General features: G+C 45.7%; 1 protein-coding gene across 5 annotated transcripts in view; it reads left to right on the forward strand.

The window, feature by feature from the left end:
- The first annotated feature begins 11 nt into the window (after positions 1-11).
- FBH1 (F-box DNA helicase 1) overlaps positions 12-18,239 on the forward strand; it is a 45,122-nt gene continuing 26,894 nt past the window's right edge. For 2 of the 5 annotated variants that reach the window (XR_012330351.1, XM_033852321.2), the window contains exons 1-4: positions 11,259-11,414; positions 12,717-13,300; positions 17,086-17,216; positions 17,323-17,458. Coding sequence is in view for 4 of the 5 variants with exons in the window: in XM_033852321.2 (XP_033708212.2) it covers positions 12,782-13,300; positions 17,086-17,216; positions 17,323-17,458 (786 nt within the window). In the remaining variant the exon portion in view is untranslated. Of the gene's footprint in view, positions 147-6,263; positions 10,092-10,306; positions 10,326-11,258; positions 11,415-12,716; positions 13,301-17,085; positions 17,217-17,322; positions 17,459-18,239 lie in introns of those variants that run through there. The other 3 variants (XM_033852320.2, XM_033852322.2, XM_073801513.1) reach the window with 3 other exon arrangements.

The following is an 18,239-nucleotide window of genomic DNA, read 5'->3' on the forward strand; positions in this document are numbered from 1 at the left end:
GGCGGAGCTGGTGGAGGAAGTCCGCGGCCTTCTCGGGCTCGCGCTGCCCGGGGGATGCTGGGACTGGGTGTCCGGGCGACTCTGGCCCGGAGGCGGCGGCGGTGGCGGTGGCGGCGGCGGCGGGACCCCCGGTGTGGAGCGCCATAGTGCGTGAGGCCGACGGCGTGGAAGGGGGCGCGGGCGGGCCCAGTCGTGTGGACGCTGAACCTTTGGGTTCCTCAGCGGGTCCCGCCTCAGGGGGTCCGCGGGGGACTGGGGGCCGGGCGCGGACGCAGAGGGGCGCGGGCCGGCGGTGAGGGGCGCGGCGGGGCGCGGCGGGGCGCGCGCGCTGGAGGCCGAGGCGCCCTGGGACGCGGGGGCGCGGCGCTGCTCGGCGGTGTGGGAGTCGCGGAGACGTGGCCTCCGCTGGGGGCAGCCAGCGTTTCCTTTCCTTCTCCTCTGCTGTTTTGACCTTGGGCGAGTCATTTTATGGTATCCTTTTGCCTCTTTCGTTTGCAGTCGCCCTCCCCCTAACCTGAGTATTAAGAAAATTAAGGTGATGTGGGAGGGCCTTGAGCGGGTGGAGGGTACTTGAGGTCTGAGCAAGCTGTGTGGGGTGGCGGGAGACGTGAGGGTAGGTGTTGAGTTCTTTACCCGATCTTCCTGGATGCTCGTCATTTAACCTTCCTGGTGTTTTCGGTTCCTTTAGAGATAAAATGGGAGCAGCTGCTATTTGCCAGGCCTGGAGACAATTCTGCTTTACATCTTGTATTGTACTCTGGTTTACAAACCACTTTACATTAATTATCTCATCCGCAAACAACCCTGTAAGGAAGGCATCATGACAGGTGGGGAAATTGAGACCTAAAGAAGTTAGTGATTTTCCCACGGGAGTACAGCTAATAAAGACCTCTGGAAGGAAGGGTGGTAGCCCCTGGTGAGGGTCTGCTAGTGCTTGGCACTCTGCTCAAATAAATTAAGGGAGATAAAATGAAAAAAGACCTCAAAACAAGCTCATTTTACTTGTGAGCGGATTGAATTTGGTTAACTGAGTGTAATATGGATAATCATCAGAGATAGAACCAAGTCCAGTATCAGCTTTGCCAAAGTTATTGTCCCCTTGTATTTTGCCACTTCCAAAAGAAAGGAAGGTGTAAAAGTGCTTTGAAGTGCATCAAGTCTTAGGACATGCCAAGCATTGGTCTTAGTGCAGCTGTTGGTGTTGGTGCAAATGGAAGTTGAGGTATCCGGTAGTTTCACACTTCTTGTTGTTAATCCCCCTCCACATCCTCATTGCCAGTGACTCCACCTTCTCTTGCCTTACGCCTCCAGCTTCCGTGCTTTTAAAAACAAAACGTTTGCAGTATAGGATAGTATTTTAAATGCAGATGATTGGTTATTTAACTGGTATCCCACATGCAGTTCTGCACCTCCTACCTTCTTTAGGAGCTTATTTTGGTCTGCGTCCCCCTTGAGATAACTAGATGACAATGTATGTTAACCTGTCCACAGCCCCTGTGGTTCTCTGGAGTAAAAGTTTGGTGTAGAGGGGACAGATCTTGACAGTAAGCTAATGGATGGAGCTATACTGGGGTCTTAAGGTTTCCCAGTTGGTCTGCTCATTCCTTTTTGTGCAGGTGTTTGGAATTTGTGGTGTGCCCTGTAGTGACTCATTTCGCATGTGGCTTTCATTGGCATTGTGATTTGCTGCTTGGCTGTCCTCTTTCCTTTATCTTTTGTTGTGTTTCGTGGTTCCGGTGTCGTGATCATTTGACATGTTCTGTGACCTGTGAGTGTGTGAACACCAAACTTGGTATTGGACTTAGAACTCTCATTTCAGATTTGTTGTCATCATCTTTCTCTGCTTGTCATTATCCTCTATCCTTCCTAGGCTGATTTTATTCGAAGATTGAATGTGAATTCTGTCTTTGCCCATCTGTCAGTGGAATCATCTGCTCTTAGAGCATCTCACCAAAGCGTCTTGAATCTTATGTCTCCAGTTGTCACTCACAGACGTTTGAGGACAAGTCTCATATCTCAGAGTACCTCCCGGAGCTTAACCTGGCATGCTACAGATAATTTTAAAACAGAACAAACAGCCATTTTCAAAACTGAAAGCTTTCATTTTCCGTTCATTCCCGGAAGAAGTGATTAAAACGAAAACACGATTTCTCCTTTACTCTTTAACGTGGTTAATGATGTGATCATTGAGCTCTGGCTAGAAACGTCAGTTACCTGTTTTGTTTTTTCTCTTCCAGTCTCACCAGTCCAAAAAAACTTGTTAGGCTTCACTTTCCCCTTCTCCCTATTTTTGCTGCTGTTGCCCTTAGGCCTTGACCACCTCTTGCCTTGGTTGGTAAAGTGACTTTCTGCCTTGTTTTCTTGACAGTCTGCATGTTTACTCATCCTCTGCCTGCCTCCAGAGTTACCATTCTAATGTGTAAATTTGGTTGGTCATTGACCCTGCTTAGAAAAGCGAGATGATTCGCCGAGTTGCCTACATGATAAAGTCTAAATTCCTTGGCATTATATTTAAGGACATTTATCCTCTGTGTTTCCAAATTCTTTTCCATCCTTTTCCACAATCCATGAGCCTCTTGTTCTAATGAAACCTGGCTTACCGGCACACCACTGGTGTGCTATTTCTCTGTGTTTCTGCACACACTGTTTCTTTTGCCTTCCCCGATCCTACTCATCTTGCAAGGCTGAACTCTTCATAAAGCCTTTTTCATCCTTCCTAACTGGTCACTTTTCTTCATTTCATAAGTGCATTTGTGTAGCACTTATAGTGCCTTATGTATAGTAATTTGTGTGTGTTTTGAGAGCTGCCTTATGGACAAGTGACATCATTTGTTTTTGAATCCTCAGTGTCTCAAATAGCATTTGACCCCAGAGATGCCAAGAGAGGAAGCCCTCATGGTGTTTATAATGAATCTGGGAAATCATAGATACTTAAAAGTGGTTGTGGGTTGAATTGACAGTAGAAAAAAGCCTTTCAAATCTATAAATTCTAGTCTGTAAGTAATGGTTATTTTCTTGTATTTCCGTTCTTCCCCTGTTCTTTCTTTTCCTTGCGAGAAACACATAGAAAAGCTCTTGCCATCCTTGTTTGCTGTAATAAGTGAGTGCTCTTCCAGGGGAGGAGCAGGTGTTTGTGGGTGTGAGGGGACCTAAGTGAGGTTGGGCCTGCGGGCCTGGACCTTTGGGTTTGTAGGGAAGCGGGATGTAGTGCTGGCAGGGACCCAGCTCTGCACTGAGAGTGAGGACTTGGATGTTGTGTTTCCTTGCTGCCTTTGCTTCTTGTAGAGCTAATGGGGACAAAATATTTGGAAGTTTTTTCATTTTGAGTGTACAGTATTTTGTGATATTTTCCTTATGCTTGCTATTTTCTAAATACTTGCTATCTTTGGTTATGGTGTTCCACAGTGATTTCTAAAAAGGGACAGAGAAATTAAAGCTGAGGTTTTTAGAAGCTGCTTTGAATATTTCTGGATGTGGAAGAGAGAATATTACCTTCCGTAGAAAGAACTCTGGCTTGAGGAGTCAGAAGACCTAAGTTCCATCACCTGAGCCCCAGTGTCATCCTGGCACAATTGCAGGATGGTGCAAGGATCAGATGAGAGTACGTGAAAGAACTTCCAAAAACTGTGAAGCACGTTGGACCTATAACATAGTGTAGGATTTCAAAGCCAAAGAAGACAACCTCAACCTCATCTTCTTCAGAGGGAAGTGCCGTAGTTGTGCATTTGTTCTTTTAATGCATTCATTTCATTAATATTTATGGAGCAGTGAGTGTTGGGTGCTAGGGCCGAGTGCCTTGCTCCTCCCACCAGACTATAAAGCTTTCAGCCTAGGGGCAGAAGACATGTTAATACACGCTTAAACAATGATTAAGAAGACGTTAATAAAACATACTATAGGGACTTTCCTGGTGGTGCAGTGGTTAAGGATCCGCCTCCCAATTCAGAGGACACAGGTTTGAGCCTTGCTCTGGGAAAATCCCATATGCCGCAGAGCAGCTAAGCCTGTGCGCCACAACTACTGAGCCTGCGCTCTAGAGCCCACGAGCCACAACTGCTGAAGCCCGCAGGCCTAGAACTCATGATCCACAACAAGAGAAACCACCGCGATGAGAAGCCCGCGCACCGCAACGAAGAGTAGACCCCGCTCGCCGCAACTAGAGAAAGCCCGCGAGCAGCAACGAAGACCCAACGCAGCCAAATAAATAAATTAATTAAATAAATAAATTTAAAAAACCATACTATAGTAATAGTAATAATTTGTATATAAATGACTTATATTAAATATAGTTGTACAGATAATTGTTGCAGGTCTCTCAGAGACATACAGGGTGGTTTTATTACTACAGAGTGCTGCCTGGGTTGAATGAATACTTTCTGTCGCACTGGAATTGGGGACCAACACCGTTCATGTTGCTCAGATTGGGCTCTTAGTTCTCTCAGGGCGCAGTTTGGCCTGTGAAGTACCTGCTCCTGGTAACGATGGGCCAGCAGTGGGCACCTTTGCTGTCTCACCAGAAACAAGAGGGTGTCCGCTTGATCTGCACGGAGTCCCTCGGAAAAGGGCAGGAGGCTTGTGGGGAGCTAACAGGACGAGGTTGGGTTTCTCTAGATTAGCAAAACCACCCAGCTGGGTTCTTGTTATGAGCTGTTTCTCCAGTCAGGCACCTGTGCTGGTGAGTTATCTTAATTTTTTTTTTAAATGGTTTTTTAATAATCTTTCCTTCCAGGAATTGTAGGCACTTATTATTTTCAGCTTGTCCATTTAGGTCTGTAACCTGTACATTTTGGAGGCCTTTTGTTTTTTCTTTTGTTTTAGTTTTTTTGCGGTATGCGGGCCTCTCACCACTGTGGCCTACGCCATTGCGGACCACAGGCTCCGGACGCACAGGCTCAGCGGCCGTGGCCCATGGGCCCAGCCACTCCACAGCACGTGGGATCCTCCCGGACCGGGGCACGAACCTGCGTCCCCTGCATCGGCAGGCGGACCCCCAGCCACTGCGCCACCAGGGAAGCCCTGTTGGTTTGTTTTAATTAATTAATTAAATTTATTTTTGGCTGTGTTGGGTCTTCATTGCTGTGCACAGGCTTTTCTCTAGTTGTGGCGAGCGGGGACTACTCTTTGTGGTGTGTGGGCTTCTCTTTGCGGTGGCTTCTTTTCATTGCGGAGCACGGGCTCTAGGCGCGCAGGCTTCAGTAGCTGTGGCACGTGGGCTCAGTAGTTGTGGCTTGCGGGCCCTAGAGCGCAGGCTCAGTAGTTGTGGCATACAGACTTAGTTGCTCTGTGGCATTTTGGATCTTCCTGGACCAGGGACCAAACCCGTGTTCCCTGCACTGGCAGGCAGATTCTTAACCACTGTACCACCAGGGAAGTCCTGCAAGCCTTTTGGTATAAATTATGATTAACAAATGTAGGGGAATAAGGGAAGTGACTTGTGTCAATTTCAAATGATCCTAGAATGGTTAGGGTAGGTGTGACTGCAGTAACAAACAGATCCAAATGTGTAATGACCTCACAATCCAAGCTCATTTCTCAATCCCATAACAGCCTCAGGTGGTTGCAGTTTTGTGTCTGTGTGTGTGTGTGTGTGTGTGAGCGTGTGAGCATTGTGCGGGAGGAGTGGTGCTCTTTAAAGCAGTTATCCGAGGACCCAGCCTGCTGGAGGGTCTTCCTTTTCGAATGTTTGGCCTCTAAGATTCTCTGGGGTCACCCTTCCCTTCTCTGGATGGGAGCAGCGGACGGAGGAAGGAGCAGGAGAGGCTTTTATGGGCCAGGCCTGGAAGAGGCGCACATCCTTCTACGCACATTCTGTGGGGCCTCCAGCTACCAGCACGATGGGGAAGCGTGGACCAGCCATGTGCCAAGGAGGAAGGGGACTGACAGTCTTCACCACGAAACCAGGAGCAGTCCATTCTGCTTTGTGTGACTTGTTTTTTAAATTGTCTTGCAATCAAGAAGATGACAAAATGAAGCTAGGCGGATTACAACAGAATTGAGTCATAGCACGAACTTCTCATTCAATAAGTGTTGGAGGAAATAACTGTTATTTGCACAATGTCGTGCTAAGTGCTTTGAGGAAGAAGCTGATGAGACATGTTCCCTGCCTTTTCAGGGCTGGTGGTCTCATACAGGTTTAGTGATGATCGTTCCAGGGGGGGCTGAGGAGAGTCTAATCTCCAGCAGTGTGCCTGACTGGGGGCGGGGGTGGGTGGGACAGGTCATCATCAAGGTGAAGAGATCGGTGATTGGCAGAGGGCCGCACTCCAGGTGATCGCCACTTCAGAGTGAGATGCAAGGCCGGGACCTGCACCTGCGGTCCAGTGAGGCGTCTCTCTGTGAGAGGACCATCACAGAAAAAGCAGCGTGGGAATGAGCAAAATTCTGTTTGACAAATGGTTTTCATACTTTTCCAGTGTGTTTCTTTCATCACATCTGAGGGATGTGACACATTTCTGTTAGTTACTGTGGTGGAGTCTCCAAGGGTACAGATACCCACTGTGGCCTGGAGATGATTCCGCTGGGCCTCTGGGACCTCACGTAGTTTGGTTGTCATCTCCCTCCATCCCTTTAACGGTGCACGTTTCTCACCGACCACTTTAAGTTTGCTTCTTGAAGAAACGCGAGCAGCTTCTAATAGTGCCCTTGGAGAGCGATGCAAAGGGCACCTACTGCTCAGAGGACGGAGGAGCAACACAAGGTTTGGGGACTCAGGGAAGCAAGAAGTAGCATTTGAGCATCTTTATTTTGATAAAGTTATATTTGAGCTGCTGGTTTAGAAGTATATTAACAAGAACAGAAGGTGGTTAGAATTTTACTGTAGTAATTTTAAATAACTTCACAAGAACATTGGTGCTGTTAAAATGTAGGCATCTTTTAGGAGACTCAGCACAGTGTGGTCCACGTGTAATTCTGAGCTGCTGGGCTTTGTGAGCCTCTGCATGGGTGTCGCTAGGCACTTTCATCTGTCTTGTCTGGTTCAAACCACATGACTGTGGTATTAACTCTGCATGTTAGCTTGTCAGGGTCCTCGTTGTGATGAGAAGGGGACCAAGGCTGTTAGGGAGGAGGTCTCCCGGCTCCGGATCCGAGTGCATCACACGGCCTTTGACTTAAGTGCCTTGTTAACTCCGGAGACAGGTGCGGGGGCCCCAGCTCCCCGTGCAGTGAGACACAGCGCTTCATCTCGCAGAGACCTGAGAGGCAGAAAGAATAGTCTCGGTTTCTGACCTCTCACTGAAGTCAGAAAAGTAAGAACGTAAAAGTGCTAGCTCTGCCTCCCAGATGAGCAGTCAGGGCTGTGAGGACCATTCCAGATGGACAGTGTAGGCGGCTGTGCTGGTACCCAGAGGCCAGATGGCCCAGTGTGGGCACCTCTGTCCCCAGCTGCTAGCCTTTGCTCTGTGATGGCTTCATGCAGGACCACTCTGGGCTGTACCAGGACTCTGGAAGCAGAACGCTTCCTGCAGGTCTGTACCAGCGTCAAGGTCCTGGGTCATATGAATTTGAGGGTTTGATATTGTTAATCTTATTCGTTTGTGATTTTATCTATGGAACCTTCTTTAAATAAGATACTGTCTGTTGATAATTTTTCTAGACTGTTTCCAGTTTTAATTCTGGACACTGTATTTGCCAGCTTTGAAACAGTTGGGAATGTTTGAAGAGAAAGCAGAGATCAGTCTCATATCTGGAATCTACAGGGTTAGTGGGTTTATCGGCTGGAATTCTTCAACTGCTTCTGTAGTTGACCCAAGTGTGTTTGGAGCACCTGAATTAGGGGCCAGTATTCGTCAGTATAGTCATTCCAGGGTTTCTGCAGGGAATTCGTTCCAGGACCCCCTATGGCACCAAAATCTGAGAGGGCTCACGCCCCTCAGAGTCCACCCTGTGGACAGGGACCTGTGGATCCCACATCCGCGGATTCAGCCAACCACAGGTGTTGGTGTTTTTCATCTGCAGTTGGTGGAACTCGCAGGTGCGGAACTCATGGATCCCAAGGGCCAACTCTGTTCTGCAAGGCCCATTGTAGCTTCCTTGTGTCTTCTGCCAGTCAGCCCAGAGGTCCCCATTCAGACAAAATAGCAATTAGGTTGTTGGCTTTGTAATATGAAGAATTTTGAGCAGAAGAGGTAAACTTTCGTGTCTTATTTTTAAAAAGAATAATCAGATTTCAAGCTTTTTTTTTTAATGTGGAAAATTTTCAAATTTATTGTTTTAACATAGAAAAACTGCACATTCATTTTTTCTGCCTCTGTAAGTATGAGGAATATGTTCAACAACAAAATAATTATAAAACCATTATAGTGGAGGGGATTTTTTTGTTCATAATAAGTAATTAAGATATATGACTTGGCTTTTTTTTTTTAATTAATTAATTTATTTTTTGCTGCATTGGGTCTTTGCTGCTGCGCGCCGGCTTTCCCTAGTTGCGGTGAGCGGGGGCTACTCTTCGTTGCATTGCACAGGCTTCTCATTGCGGTGGCCTCTCCCGCTGCGGAGCACAGGCTCTAGGTGCGTGGGCTCAGTAGTTGTGGCGCACGGGCTTAGTTGCTTCGTGGCATGTGGGATCTTCCCGGACCAGGGTTTGAACCCGTGTCCCCCGCACCGGCAGGCGGACTCCCAACCACTGCGCCACCAGGGAAGTCCCTTGGCTTTTTAAAAGGTATTTTCAGTAATACAGAGTAGGCTGTAATTGGACTGCTGATATACTTCATGTCTTGCCATTAGGTGACATCTTTATAATTTGAAAGTTATTTCAATGTTTTATGCAAATCAGTCACATCTAAGCTTTGTTTAACACAATAAGCAGATGTGTATATTTGTGTAGGGTTTTATAGTTTAACAAGTCTTTTGGAGTGTGTTTTCTCATTTAATCATTGTAACGCCCCTGAGTCTTAGAGAAGCTAAGTGACCAGGGGTCCTCCGGCCACTATGTGGCCAACTTAGGGCTCACACCCAGTTTTTTTCCTTTTAAGTCCACTGTCCCCTCACTATGTGACACTGCTTTTATCCGGCTGAGCATTTTTTAAAATAAATTTATTTATTTTTGGCTGCGTTGGGTCTTCGTTGCTGCATGTCGGCTTTTAGTTGCGGCGAGCGGGGGCCACTCTTTGTTGCGGTGCGCGGGCTTCTCATTGCGGTGGCTTCTCTTGTTGTGGAGCATGGGCCCCAGGCGCGTGGGCTTCAGTAGTTGTGGCTCATGGGCTCCAGAGCACAGCCTTAGTAGTTGTGGCACACGGGCTTAGCTGCTCCACGGCATGTGGGATCTTCCTGGACCAGGGCTCGAACCCATGTTCCCTGCATCGGCAGGTGGATTCTCAACCACTGCGCCACGAGGGAAGCCCGGCTGAGCATATTTTTAAGTACTTCTTCATGACTTAAGAGTTATACCACTGCATTGTAACTCTGAATTCAGGTAGTGAAAAGGTCTCTAGCGTCCTTTCAGAGGGGCCTGTAGAACTATTTCTGTGTGTAGAAGTAATTTTTAAAAAGTCTTGAAATATCCATGAAGTTTTTTTAAACTTCCATTAAACCTTGAAAGAATAAACTGAAATTTGGAAGGATCATTTCTGAAGAAGCTAAGGGCTGAGGGGAGTTATTAAGTTTATAAACTGTATCAGATATACTCAGTGGTGTCTTGGTTTCAGAAGTTTTCAGGCTTACAGGAAATGTTGAGTGAGATTCTGGCATTTGATACTACAGTTTACTGGAGTATTTTTAGCATCTGAAAATACGGTACTGGCAGGAACTGATTTCTCTGTTGACCATCTCCTGTAAAGGGTCACGTTTTTATTTTTTTTTAATTTATTTTTATTTATGTTATTTATTTTTGGCTGCGTTGGGTCTTTGTTGCTGTGCACAGGCTTTTTCTGATTGTGGCGAGCAGGGGCTACTCTTCGTTGTGGTGCACGGGCTTCTCATTTCAGTGGCTTCTGTTGCTGCAGAGCACAGGCTCTAGGCACTGGGCTTCAGTAGTTGTGCCTCGCGGGCTCTGGAGTGCAGGGTCAGTAGTTGTGGCACGTGGGCTTAGGTGTTCCGCGGCATGTGGGATCTTCCTGGACCAGTGATCAAAACCATCTCCCCTGCATTGGCAGGTGATTCTTTTTTTGTTGTTTTGTTTGTTTGTTTTTGCGGTATACGGGCCTCTCACTGTTGTGGCCTCTCCCATTGTGGAGCACAGGCTCCGGACGTGCAGGCTCAGCGGCCATGGCTCATGGGCCCAGCCGCTCTGCGGCATGTGGGATCTTCCCAGACCGGGGCACGAACCCGTGTCCCCTGCATCAGCAGCCGGACTCTCAACCGCTGCGCCACCAGGGAAGCCCTGGCAGGTGATTCTTAACCACTGCGCCACCAGGGAAGTCCTTAAAGGGTCACTTTAATTCTCTTGTATCTGTTCTTGTCCTCTTTTTTTTTTTAAGTGTAACTATTCTGTTTTACAGTAGTGTAACTGTTCTATTTAATGCCATAAGGAGGTAGTTAGATCTTACATGCGATAAAATGCAGAAATAGGAATGAAAAAATACCTGGCAGAAAAATGACTAATATAAACAAAAGTATTTCAATACTCTCGAGACAGAATTCTAGGCACAGTCACTGCTGTAGTGTTTTGCTGAGGGAGAATATGAAATTTCCTCCTCTGAAGATGCTGAAAAGTGGGCTCTTTTCTCTTCTACTTGGGGGCCTTGCTCCTGTCCTATTACATCAGTGCCCGATGCTGAGATGCTCTCGGGGCTGAGAGGGGTGCATGGGGTGGGGTGGGGTGCATGGGGAGAGACATACAGCAGGGGTGGGAAATCTCCTGTGACTGTCCGCTTAGTGCCTTCTGCTTCTCAGACTTGGAAAAGCTGGTGTATACAGGGGACAATGCATGAGTATATTTTGAAAAGCTATAGCCAACTCTTAAAATATTTATGGTTATTATGATAGTATAAATGGCCTGGCTAAAGTCAAGGAAAAGTTGCCAGATCTCCATTTATCCATTAGTGGCAACTTCTTTTTGAATGAGCACTTCATGATCAGGGCTTCTACAAAGTGTGATAGGTGGAAAAGAAGGCTATTTTAGGATTCTCAAATCCTAAGGAAGAGATGCAAAGAAACTATAAAATGACTGAAAGTTGATGGGAATATGGGGAAGAGGGAAAGGGCTGGCTGGGGTGGCCCACAGCCACTGTATTCCTGAAAATTAAGGTTAACTTGCTAGCTTGTAGAATTGGTGATAACTAACAAGTGTCCCATTTCTTCTGCCTGTTGATACAAAACAGTGAGACCGTTTAAGCGGAAGCATCTTACAGCCGTCGACTGCCAACATCTGGCTCGCAGTCACTTGGCCGTGACCCAGCCCTTCGGTCAAAGATGGACAAACAGAGACCCGAACCACGGTCTCTATCCTAGACCCAGAACCAAAAGAGGGACTAGAGGTATGTCTTTCCCCCAAATATCTTGCGTTTCAGAATCTGTAGTGTGTGTGACCTTTGAGTATCTCCCGGTATTTGTAAATACTGCTACTGTGATCTTGTGGTTCTGTTGCAGTAGTTTGACACTTTTTCACTATTTGTGAGTTTTCTGTGAAAATTCCATCCTATCATAGTGGTTGGTAAAAGCCCCAGAAAAGCACGGCTGAATGAATTCCACTAGCTGGCTTAACTTTAACGTGGTAGGGAACACGTCCCAGCATCACCACGATACCATTCTGGAACCGTCGTGATTTCCTGACTCTTCAGCAGTCCTCTTTGTCCAATCCATCACTAGGTCCACCGTCTCACTCTTTTTCTCCCAAACGTCCCCTCACTCAGTGCTTTTACGGTAGATTGTGCGCTCAGTCACCTCGTACCTGGGCTGCTGCAATAACCCTCTCCTTGCATTCAGAGTTTATTTTTTCCATATCAGCTCGAATATCAAATAATGTTCCTGAGTACCATTTTCTGTCATGTCACTGCCACTCTCAAGAACCTCCAGTGTGGTATGTTCCCTGTTACTATGAGGGACTCAGGCTCAATCCCCTGACGTTATTACATGCAGGCTCTACTTCTGGCAGATTGTTTTCCTTATGACCCATTTAGTGCCAAGTGAATTCCCACTTTCGTTAATACCTGTTTGTATAATCCAGATTGTCTTATTTCCCTGTGATATATCTCATTTCAGAATCCAACTCGGATCTCACTGGTCATCTTCAATTCTTGTGATGTGATTGTAGTCTCTGTTTCCCACTTTTTGGAACCACTGTAACCAATTGTATGAGGCAGTTTTAAACTCGGTGGTTATATAGTGTTTGATATTTTGTCTGTTTTGTGTGTATAAGTCAACTTCTCCTCTGTGTTGTGAGTTCTTTACTGATAAAGACTTATCAGCATGTGTGTTTCAGCATGAAGTCCTAGCACTGAGCAGGTGGTAGCTCTTCATAAATATTGGTGTAATTAACTCCACAATTAGAAAACATCAGAATTTAACCCTGGCCTATTGCAAGGTGTACTGTGGTCCTCACACCATCCAAAGACTGGTCTCTGTCCCTTTCCAAATGTGTATCTGACTGTATGATAGAGCCCGATATAAATATTTTTTGGATTAATCTATTTATATAATCAGTTGACCAATAAAATACATCCTTGTCTCTTTCCTCTATTAAAATAGATAATTGAAAATTAGTTTGTCTTATTTGGGTCAACAAAGGGTCATCAGTCATTATTCACTTCTCGTTCACCTTGTTTGGGTTCTCTCTCCAGGTCGAGGATGCCTGGGATACAACCCTGAATTCTTCCTCGCTGGCCAGCAGCGGCGCACCAATGACATGGCCAAAAGCAATTCTGTGGGCCAGGACAGCTCTAAGGACTCGGAGGACGAGATGATTTTTGCTGCAGAAGGCCACTGCGCCCTGCCTCAGGGAGGTGATGGAGCAGTACGGCCACGCTCGTCAGGGAAGCGGTCTCGGTCCTTCGAGGACGAGAGGAATCAAGCCACAGGGACCAGTCAGTGGGATGGGGTTTCTAGGAAGACCCCACGGCATCATCTGTCCCTGTCGTGCAGACGGCCCAGGGAAGGCAGGCAGGAAGCAGAGGACGGTGTGTCGTGGTTCTCTGCGCAGCCTGGAGAATCCAGCCAGGAGGTGGAGGACATTGGTCCTGATCCTGTTCCTGACTCTTACTATGGGCTTCTTGGGACCTCGCCCTGCCAGGAACCCCAGAGCCACATCTGCAGCCTGCCCAGTGAGGTCCTAAGGCACATCTTTGCTTTCCTCCCCATGGAAGACCTCTACTGGAATCTGAGCTTGGTGTGCCACTTTTGGAGGGAGATAATCAGTGATCCACTGGTACGGAAAGCGCTTTTTGTTCTCTCGTGTTTTCTCTAAAAAGTCCATGGATTCGCTTCACTTAATGCATACTCCTGACAATGGCATTTCTTCAGAAATGTTGGTGTCCATTTGCCTGCAGGATCAAATCCCAATCTCCTGGAGGCAACCGGGACCTTCTGTGTGTGTCCCACCTTATTATTCCAGGCTCATTGCTGACTTCATTCCAGTCCATTCCTGTATTCTGTCCACAACCAATGATGTTCTGCTTCCCAACTGTGGACTGCACAGTACTTCCCTTATGTTGGTCTAATCTGCACCCCACTTCCCCCAGCTAACCAAAAGGGCCCCTCATAGCTCTGTTGATGTCTTTCCTCTTCAAGGCTGCACTCTTAGACTAACGCTTTCCCATTCCATCCCACTGAAATCACTCACTCTCTTCCTTGTGCTATTATAGTGATTTATACCTCTGTTCAAGCTTATCATGTTCTGTTATGGTCTTAGAGAGCCTTCTTCCTCCCTGTAAATTATTAGCATATTGCTAGAGGGCTGGTTGTCCTGTTTGTTTTTGCATTCGGCACTGTCTCACGATGTTCTACATACAGTAGGTGATTAGTAAATGAGTGTTGCGTTTAGTCACAAGAGTACCTTTTGAAGATGACACAGGGGCAGCCGGTGATCTCAGAAAGGATTTCCTGATACCGTTATCCTGTGCCCTGCCCTTCCCTTTGTTGTGTCATTATACTTCCCAGGTTCAGGTCTCCAGTAAGCCTGAGGGCTGGGAGAATGTTCTCCTTAGCTTGTATGTCCCTTAGACCAGACATTGGGAAGAAACCAGAGGTAGAGAGTTTAATTTATTCTTCAAATGCATTGAAGTTTAAAACCTTGGAGATGGAGGGAAAGGTGGATATATCAAAACTTGGTACATTTCTCTTCCAAGCCCAAAAGATTTTGGAGGAAATTTCGTATCGCTCTTGCTCCATTCTTTGCCTGGGGTCTTGTCTCCTACTTTCTAAGAAATATCTTTCTGTTTTTATTTGTGAACTCTGTTTTGGTTCAGTATTTCTACCCATTTAATTATCTCTCTGATGTGAACTGGGGATAGATGAGGTTTCACTCCATTCTGCTCGAGAGGATTTTGGGAGGATATCCCAGCTTATCCTTACCTCTTGATGTTTTTATCATCACCAGCAATGACTTGGTTATTTTCAGTGACCTTGTCACAGCTCTCATTTTCTTTTTATTTCTTGTAGTGTCTTTGTCTGGCTTTGGTATAAGATTATGCTGGCCTCAGAATAAGTCTGCAAGTGCTCCCTCCTCTTCAGTTTTTTTGAAGAGTTTGAGGGGGATTGATGTTAGTTCTTCTTTAAATGTTCAGTAGAATTTTTCAGTGAAGCAGTCTGGTCCTGGACTCTTAACTTTTTGGGAGGCTTTTGATTACCGATTCAGTCTCTTTACTAATTATTGGTCTGTTCAGATTTTCTATTTCTTCATCATTCAGTCTTTGTAGGTTGTGTGTTCCTAGGAATTTATCCATTTCTTCTACTATATCCAGTTGGTTGATCTGCAGTTGGTCATAGTATTCTTATAAGTCTTGTTATTTCTGTGACATCAGTTGTAATGTTCCCCTCATTTCTGAGTTCAGTTATTTGAATCTTCTCTTTTTTCCAAAATATATCTAAGGGTTGTCAATTTTGTTGATCTTGTTAAAAAAAAAAACAACTCTTAGTTTTATTGTTTTTTTTGTTTTTTTTTGTTTGTTTGTTTTTTTTTTTTTTTTTTTTTTTTTTTGCGGTACGCGGGCCTCTCACTGTTGTGGCCTCTCCCATTGCGGAGCACAGGCTCCGGACGCGCAGGCTCAGCAGCCATGGCTCACGGGCCTAGCTGCTCTGCGGCATGTGGGATCTTCCCGGACCAGGGCACGAACCTATGTCCCCTGCATCGGCAGGCAGACTCTCAATCACTGCGCCACCAGGGAAGCCCTTATTGGTTTTTTTCCCTATTTTTCTATTCTCTATTTCATTTATCTCTGCTCTTTAGTCTTTATTATTTCCTCCCTCCTGCTAGCTTTGGGTTTAGTTTGTTCTTTTTATAGTTCCTTTAGGTGTAAAGTTAGGTTGTTGATTTGTGATCTTTCTTCATTTTTTTAAAAATATTTTTAAAACATTATTTTATTTTTGGCTTGTTGGGTCTTCATTGCTGCATGTGGGCTTTCTCTAGTTGCGGTGAGTGGGGACTACTCTTCGTTGTGGTGTGCGGGCTTCTCATTGTGGTGGCTTCTTTTGTTGCAGAGCATGGGCTGTAGGCACGTGGGCTCAGTAGTTGTGGCTCGTAGGCTCTAGAGCACAGGCTAAGTAGTTGTGACACATGGGCTTAGTTGCTCCGCGGCCTGTGGGATCTTCCTGGACCAGGGCTCAAACCTGTGTCCTCTGCATTGGCAGGCGGATTCTTAACCACTGCACCACCAGGGAAATCCAGATCTTTCTTCTTCTTTAATGTAAGTTTTTATAACTATCAACTTAACTTTTAGCCCTGCTTGCACTTCATTCCATACGTTTTGATATGCTGTGTTTTTGTTTTCATTTGTCTCAAGGTATTTTCTAATTTCTTTGTGATTTCCTTTTTGACCCATTGGTTGTTTTAAGTGTGTTGTTTAATTTCCACATATTTGTGGGTTTTCCAGTTTTCTTTCTGCTACTGATTTCTAGTTTCTATAGTGATTGAAAAACATACTTTCTATAATTTCAGTCTTTTAAAATATGTTAAGACACTTGTTTTGTGTTCTTGTACGTGATCTTTCCTGGAGAATGTTCTATGTATACTTGAGAAGATTGTATATTCTACTGTTGCTGGATGGAGTGTTCAGTATATGCCTTTTTGGTCCAGTGTTGTTTGTTCTATCCATTCTTGAAAGTGGAGTATAGAAGTCTCCTGTTACTATGTTGCTGTTTTTCTCTTCAATTCTGTCAGTGTTTCCTTCCTAGATTTAGGAGCTCTGATATTTGGTACATGCATATTTATAATTGTTATATTTTCTTGGTGAATTGACCCTTTTATCATCAAGTAATATTCTTTGTCTCTTCTAATAATTTTTTTTAAGTTATTTATTCGGCTGCATCGGGTCTTCATCGAGGCACGCAGGATCTTCATTGCAGCGCTCGCTGTGGCGCGCGGGGTCTTTGTTGTGGCACGCGGGCTTCTCTCTAGTTGTGCTGTGCAGGTTTTCTCTTCTCTAGTTGTGGCGTGGGCTCCAGAGCACGTGGGCTCTGTAGTTTGCAGCATGCAGGCTCTAGTTGAGGTGCGTGAGCTCAGTAGTTGTGGCACGTGGGCTTAGTTGCCCTGCAGCATGTGGGATCTTAGTTCCCCGGCCAGGGATCGAACCTGTGTCCCCTGCCTTGGAAGGCGGATTCTTCACCACTGGACCACCAAGGAAGTCCCTCTTCTAATAACTTTTGACTTAAAGTCTATTTTGTCTAATCTTAGTATAGCCACAACTCTCATGTTATTTAATCCTCGCTGAAGCTCTGAGCCATTAGTGTCCCTACAGGGACAGGACACTATTTCAGACAGGGAAATTGAAGCACTGGCTTTTCCCAGATTCTGTAAAAAGTTATGTTGGAACCCAAACCAAGAGCCCCCCCTTCTAGTTTCCAACTAAAATTTGTATAATGTTTCTACCCTATTTGCCCAGCTTTTGAATTGGAGACTGTGATTGTTTTTCAAGCAATTATCTATATGTTTGTGGCCTGATAAGTTCTCTAATAGCCATTGCCTGCATGTTGTTTTGGATTTTTTAAACTGTCTAGTTCATTCCTTGGAAAAAGCTGTATCACCGATACCTGATGAATGAAGAGCAAGCTGTCAGCAAAGTGGATGGCATCCTCTCGAGCTATGGCATAGAGAAGGAGTCAGACCTGTGTGTGCTGAACCTCATCCGGTGAGTCCCCGTTTCCTGGGAGGAAGTCAGTTTCCAAAGTCCTTTCCCAGAAATCAGCACTTACTGGATCACCTTTCCCATGGACGCTGCTGTGAATGTCTTACAGCTACACAGCCACCACTAAGTGCTCCCCGAGTGTGGACCCTGGACGGGCGTTGTGGAGTCTGAGGGATCACCTCCTCCTCCCCGAGGCAGAGGCCTGCGTGCGCCAACACCTCCCCGATCTCTACGCTGCCCCTGCCGTACGTGAAGAGGCTGCAGGGAGGGGAGGGTTGGGGAGGTGACACCTTTTCTCTTTGGAAGAAAGTGTATTGGTGATCAAATTTGGTTGAAGGTTATTTTAGATTTATTTTCAAAATCTTCCTTCAGCCTTTGCTTTGAAGCCTTAATCTTGTCATTGGTCCCATAGAGAAATAAAAGGCTACATTGTTATAGATTCTTTAATTTGGAAGGAATTTTAAAAAGTATTTCATCCAATTTCCCATTCTGTTGAGTGGTTCCAACAGAGGATGGTCATCTAGCCTCTACACACTTTGATTAGTAAGGACTTCTTTACAAGGCAGCCCATTGTATTGTTGACACCTTGGGTTATTTGAAAGAACCAGAGAAAAGAAGGATTTTGTACTGACGCACAGTGAGTTAATGAGAAGCTGGAAATAGTCTCCAGTTTCCTTTGTCTTGTGGCTTCTCATCTGGATAGCGATTCTTAAATTTTGTTTTGGAAGCCACATGCAACCTCAGCCTCATTCTGCAGCCAGTCGAGGGTTGGAAATCCAGCCATGTGCATTTCTCTGTCCATCTTTAGTGAAGTGATTGTCGATGGAGTGAGATTTGTTTCCCAGTATGGTTGTAGTGAAAGGTGTGTGGAACTTTGCTTTTGTGGATGCATTTTTAACAGGGAGGCTTGCAGTAAAGTTAAGAATGATAGTTATATACTTATATGTCTATTATTATTATTTTTATTTTTATTTGGTTGTGCTGGGTCTTAGTTGCAGCAGGCGGGCTCCTTAGTTGCGGCTTGCT

This window comes from Tursiops truncatus, chromosome 2 (assembly GCF_011762595.2).
Source record: "Tursiops truncatus isolate mTurTru1 chromosome 2, mTurTru1.mat.Y, whole genome shotgun sequence".
In the NCBI taxonomy this organism is placed as follows: domain Eukaryota; kingdom Metazoa; phylum Chordata; class Mammalia; order Artiodactyla; family Delphinidae; genus Tursiops; species Tursiops truncatus.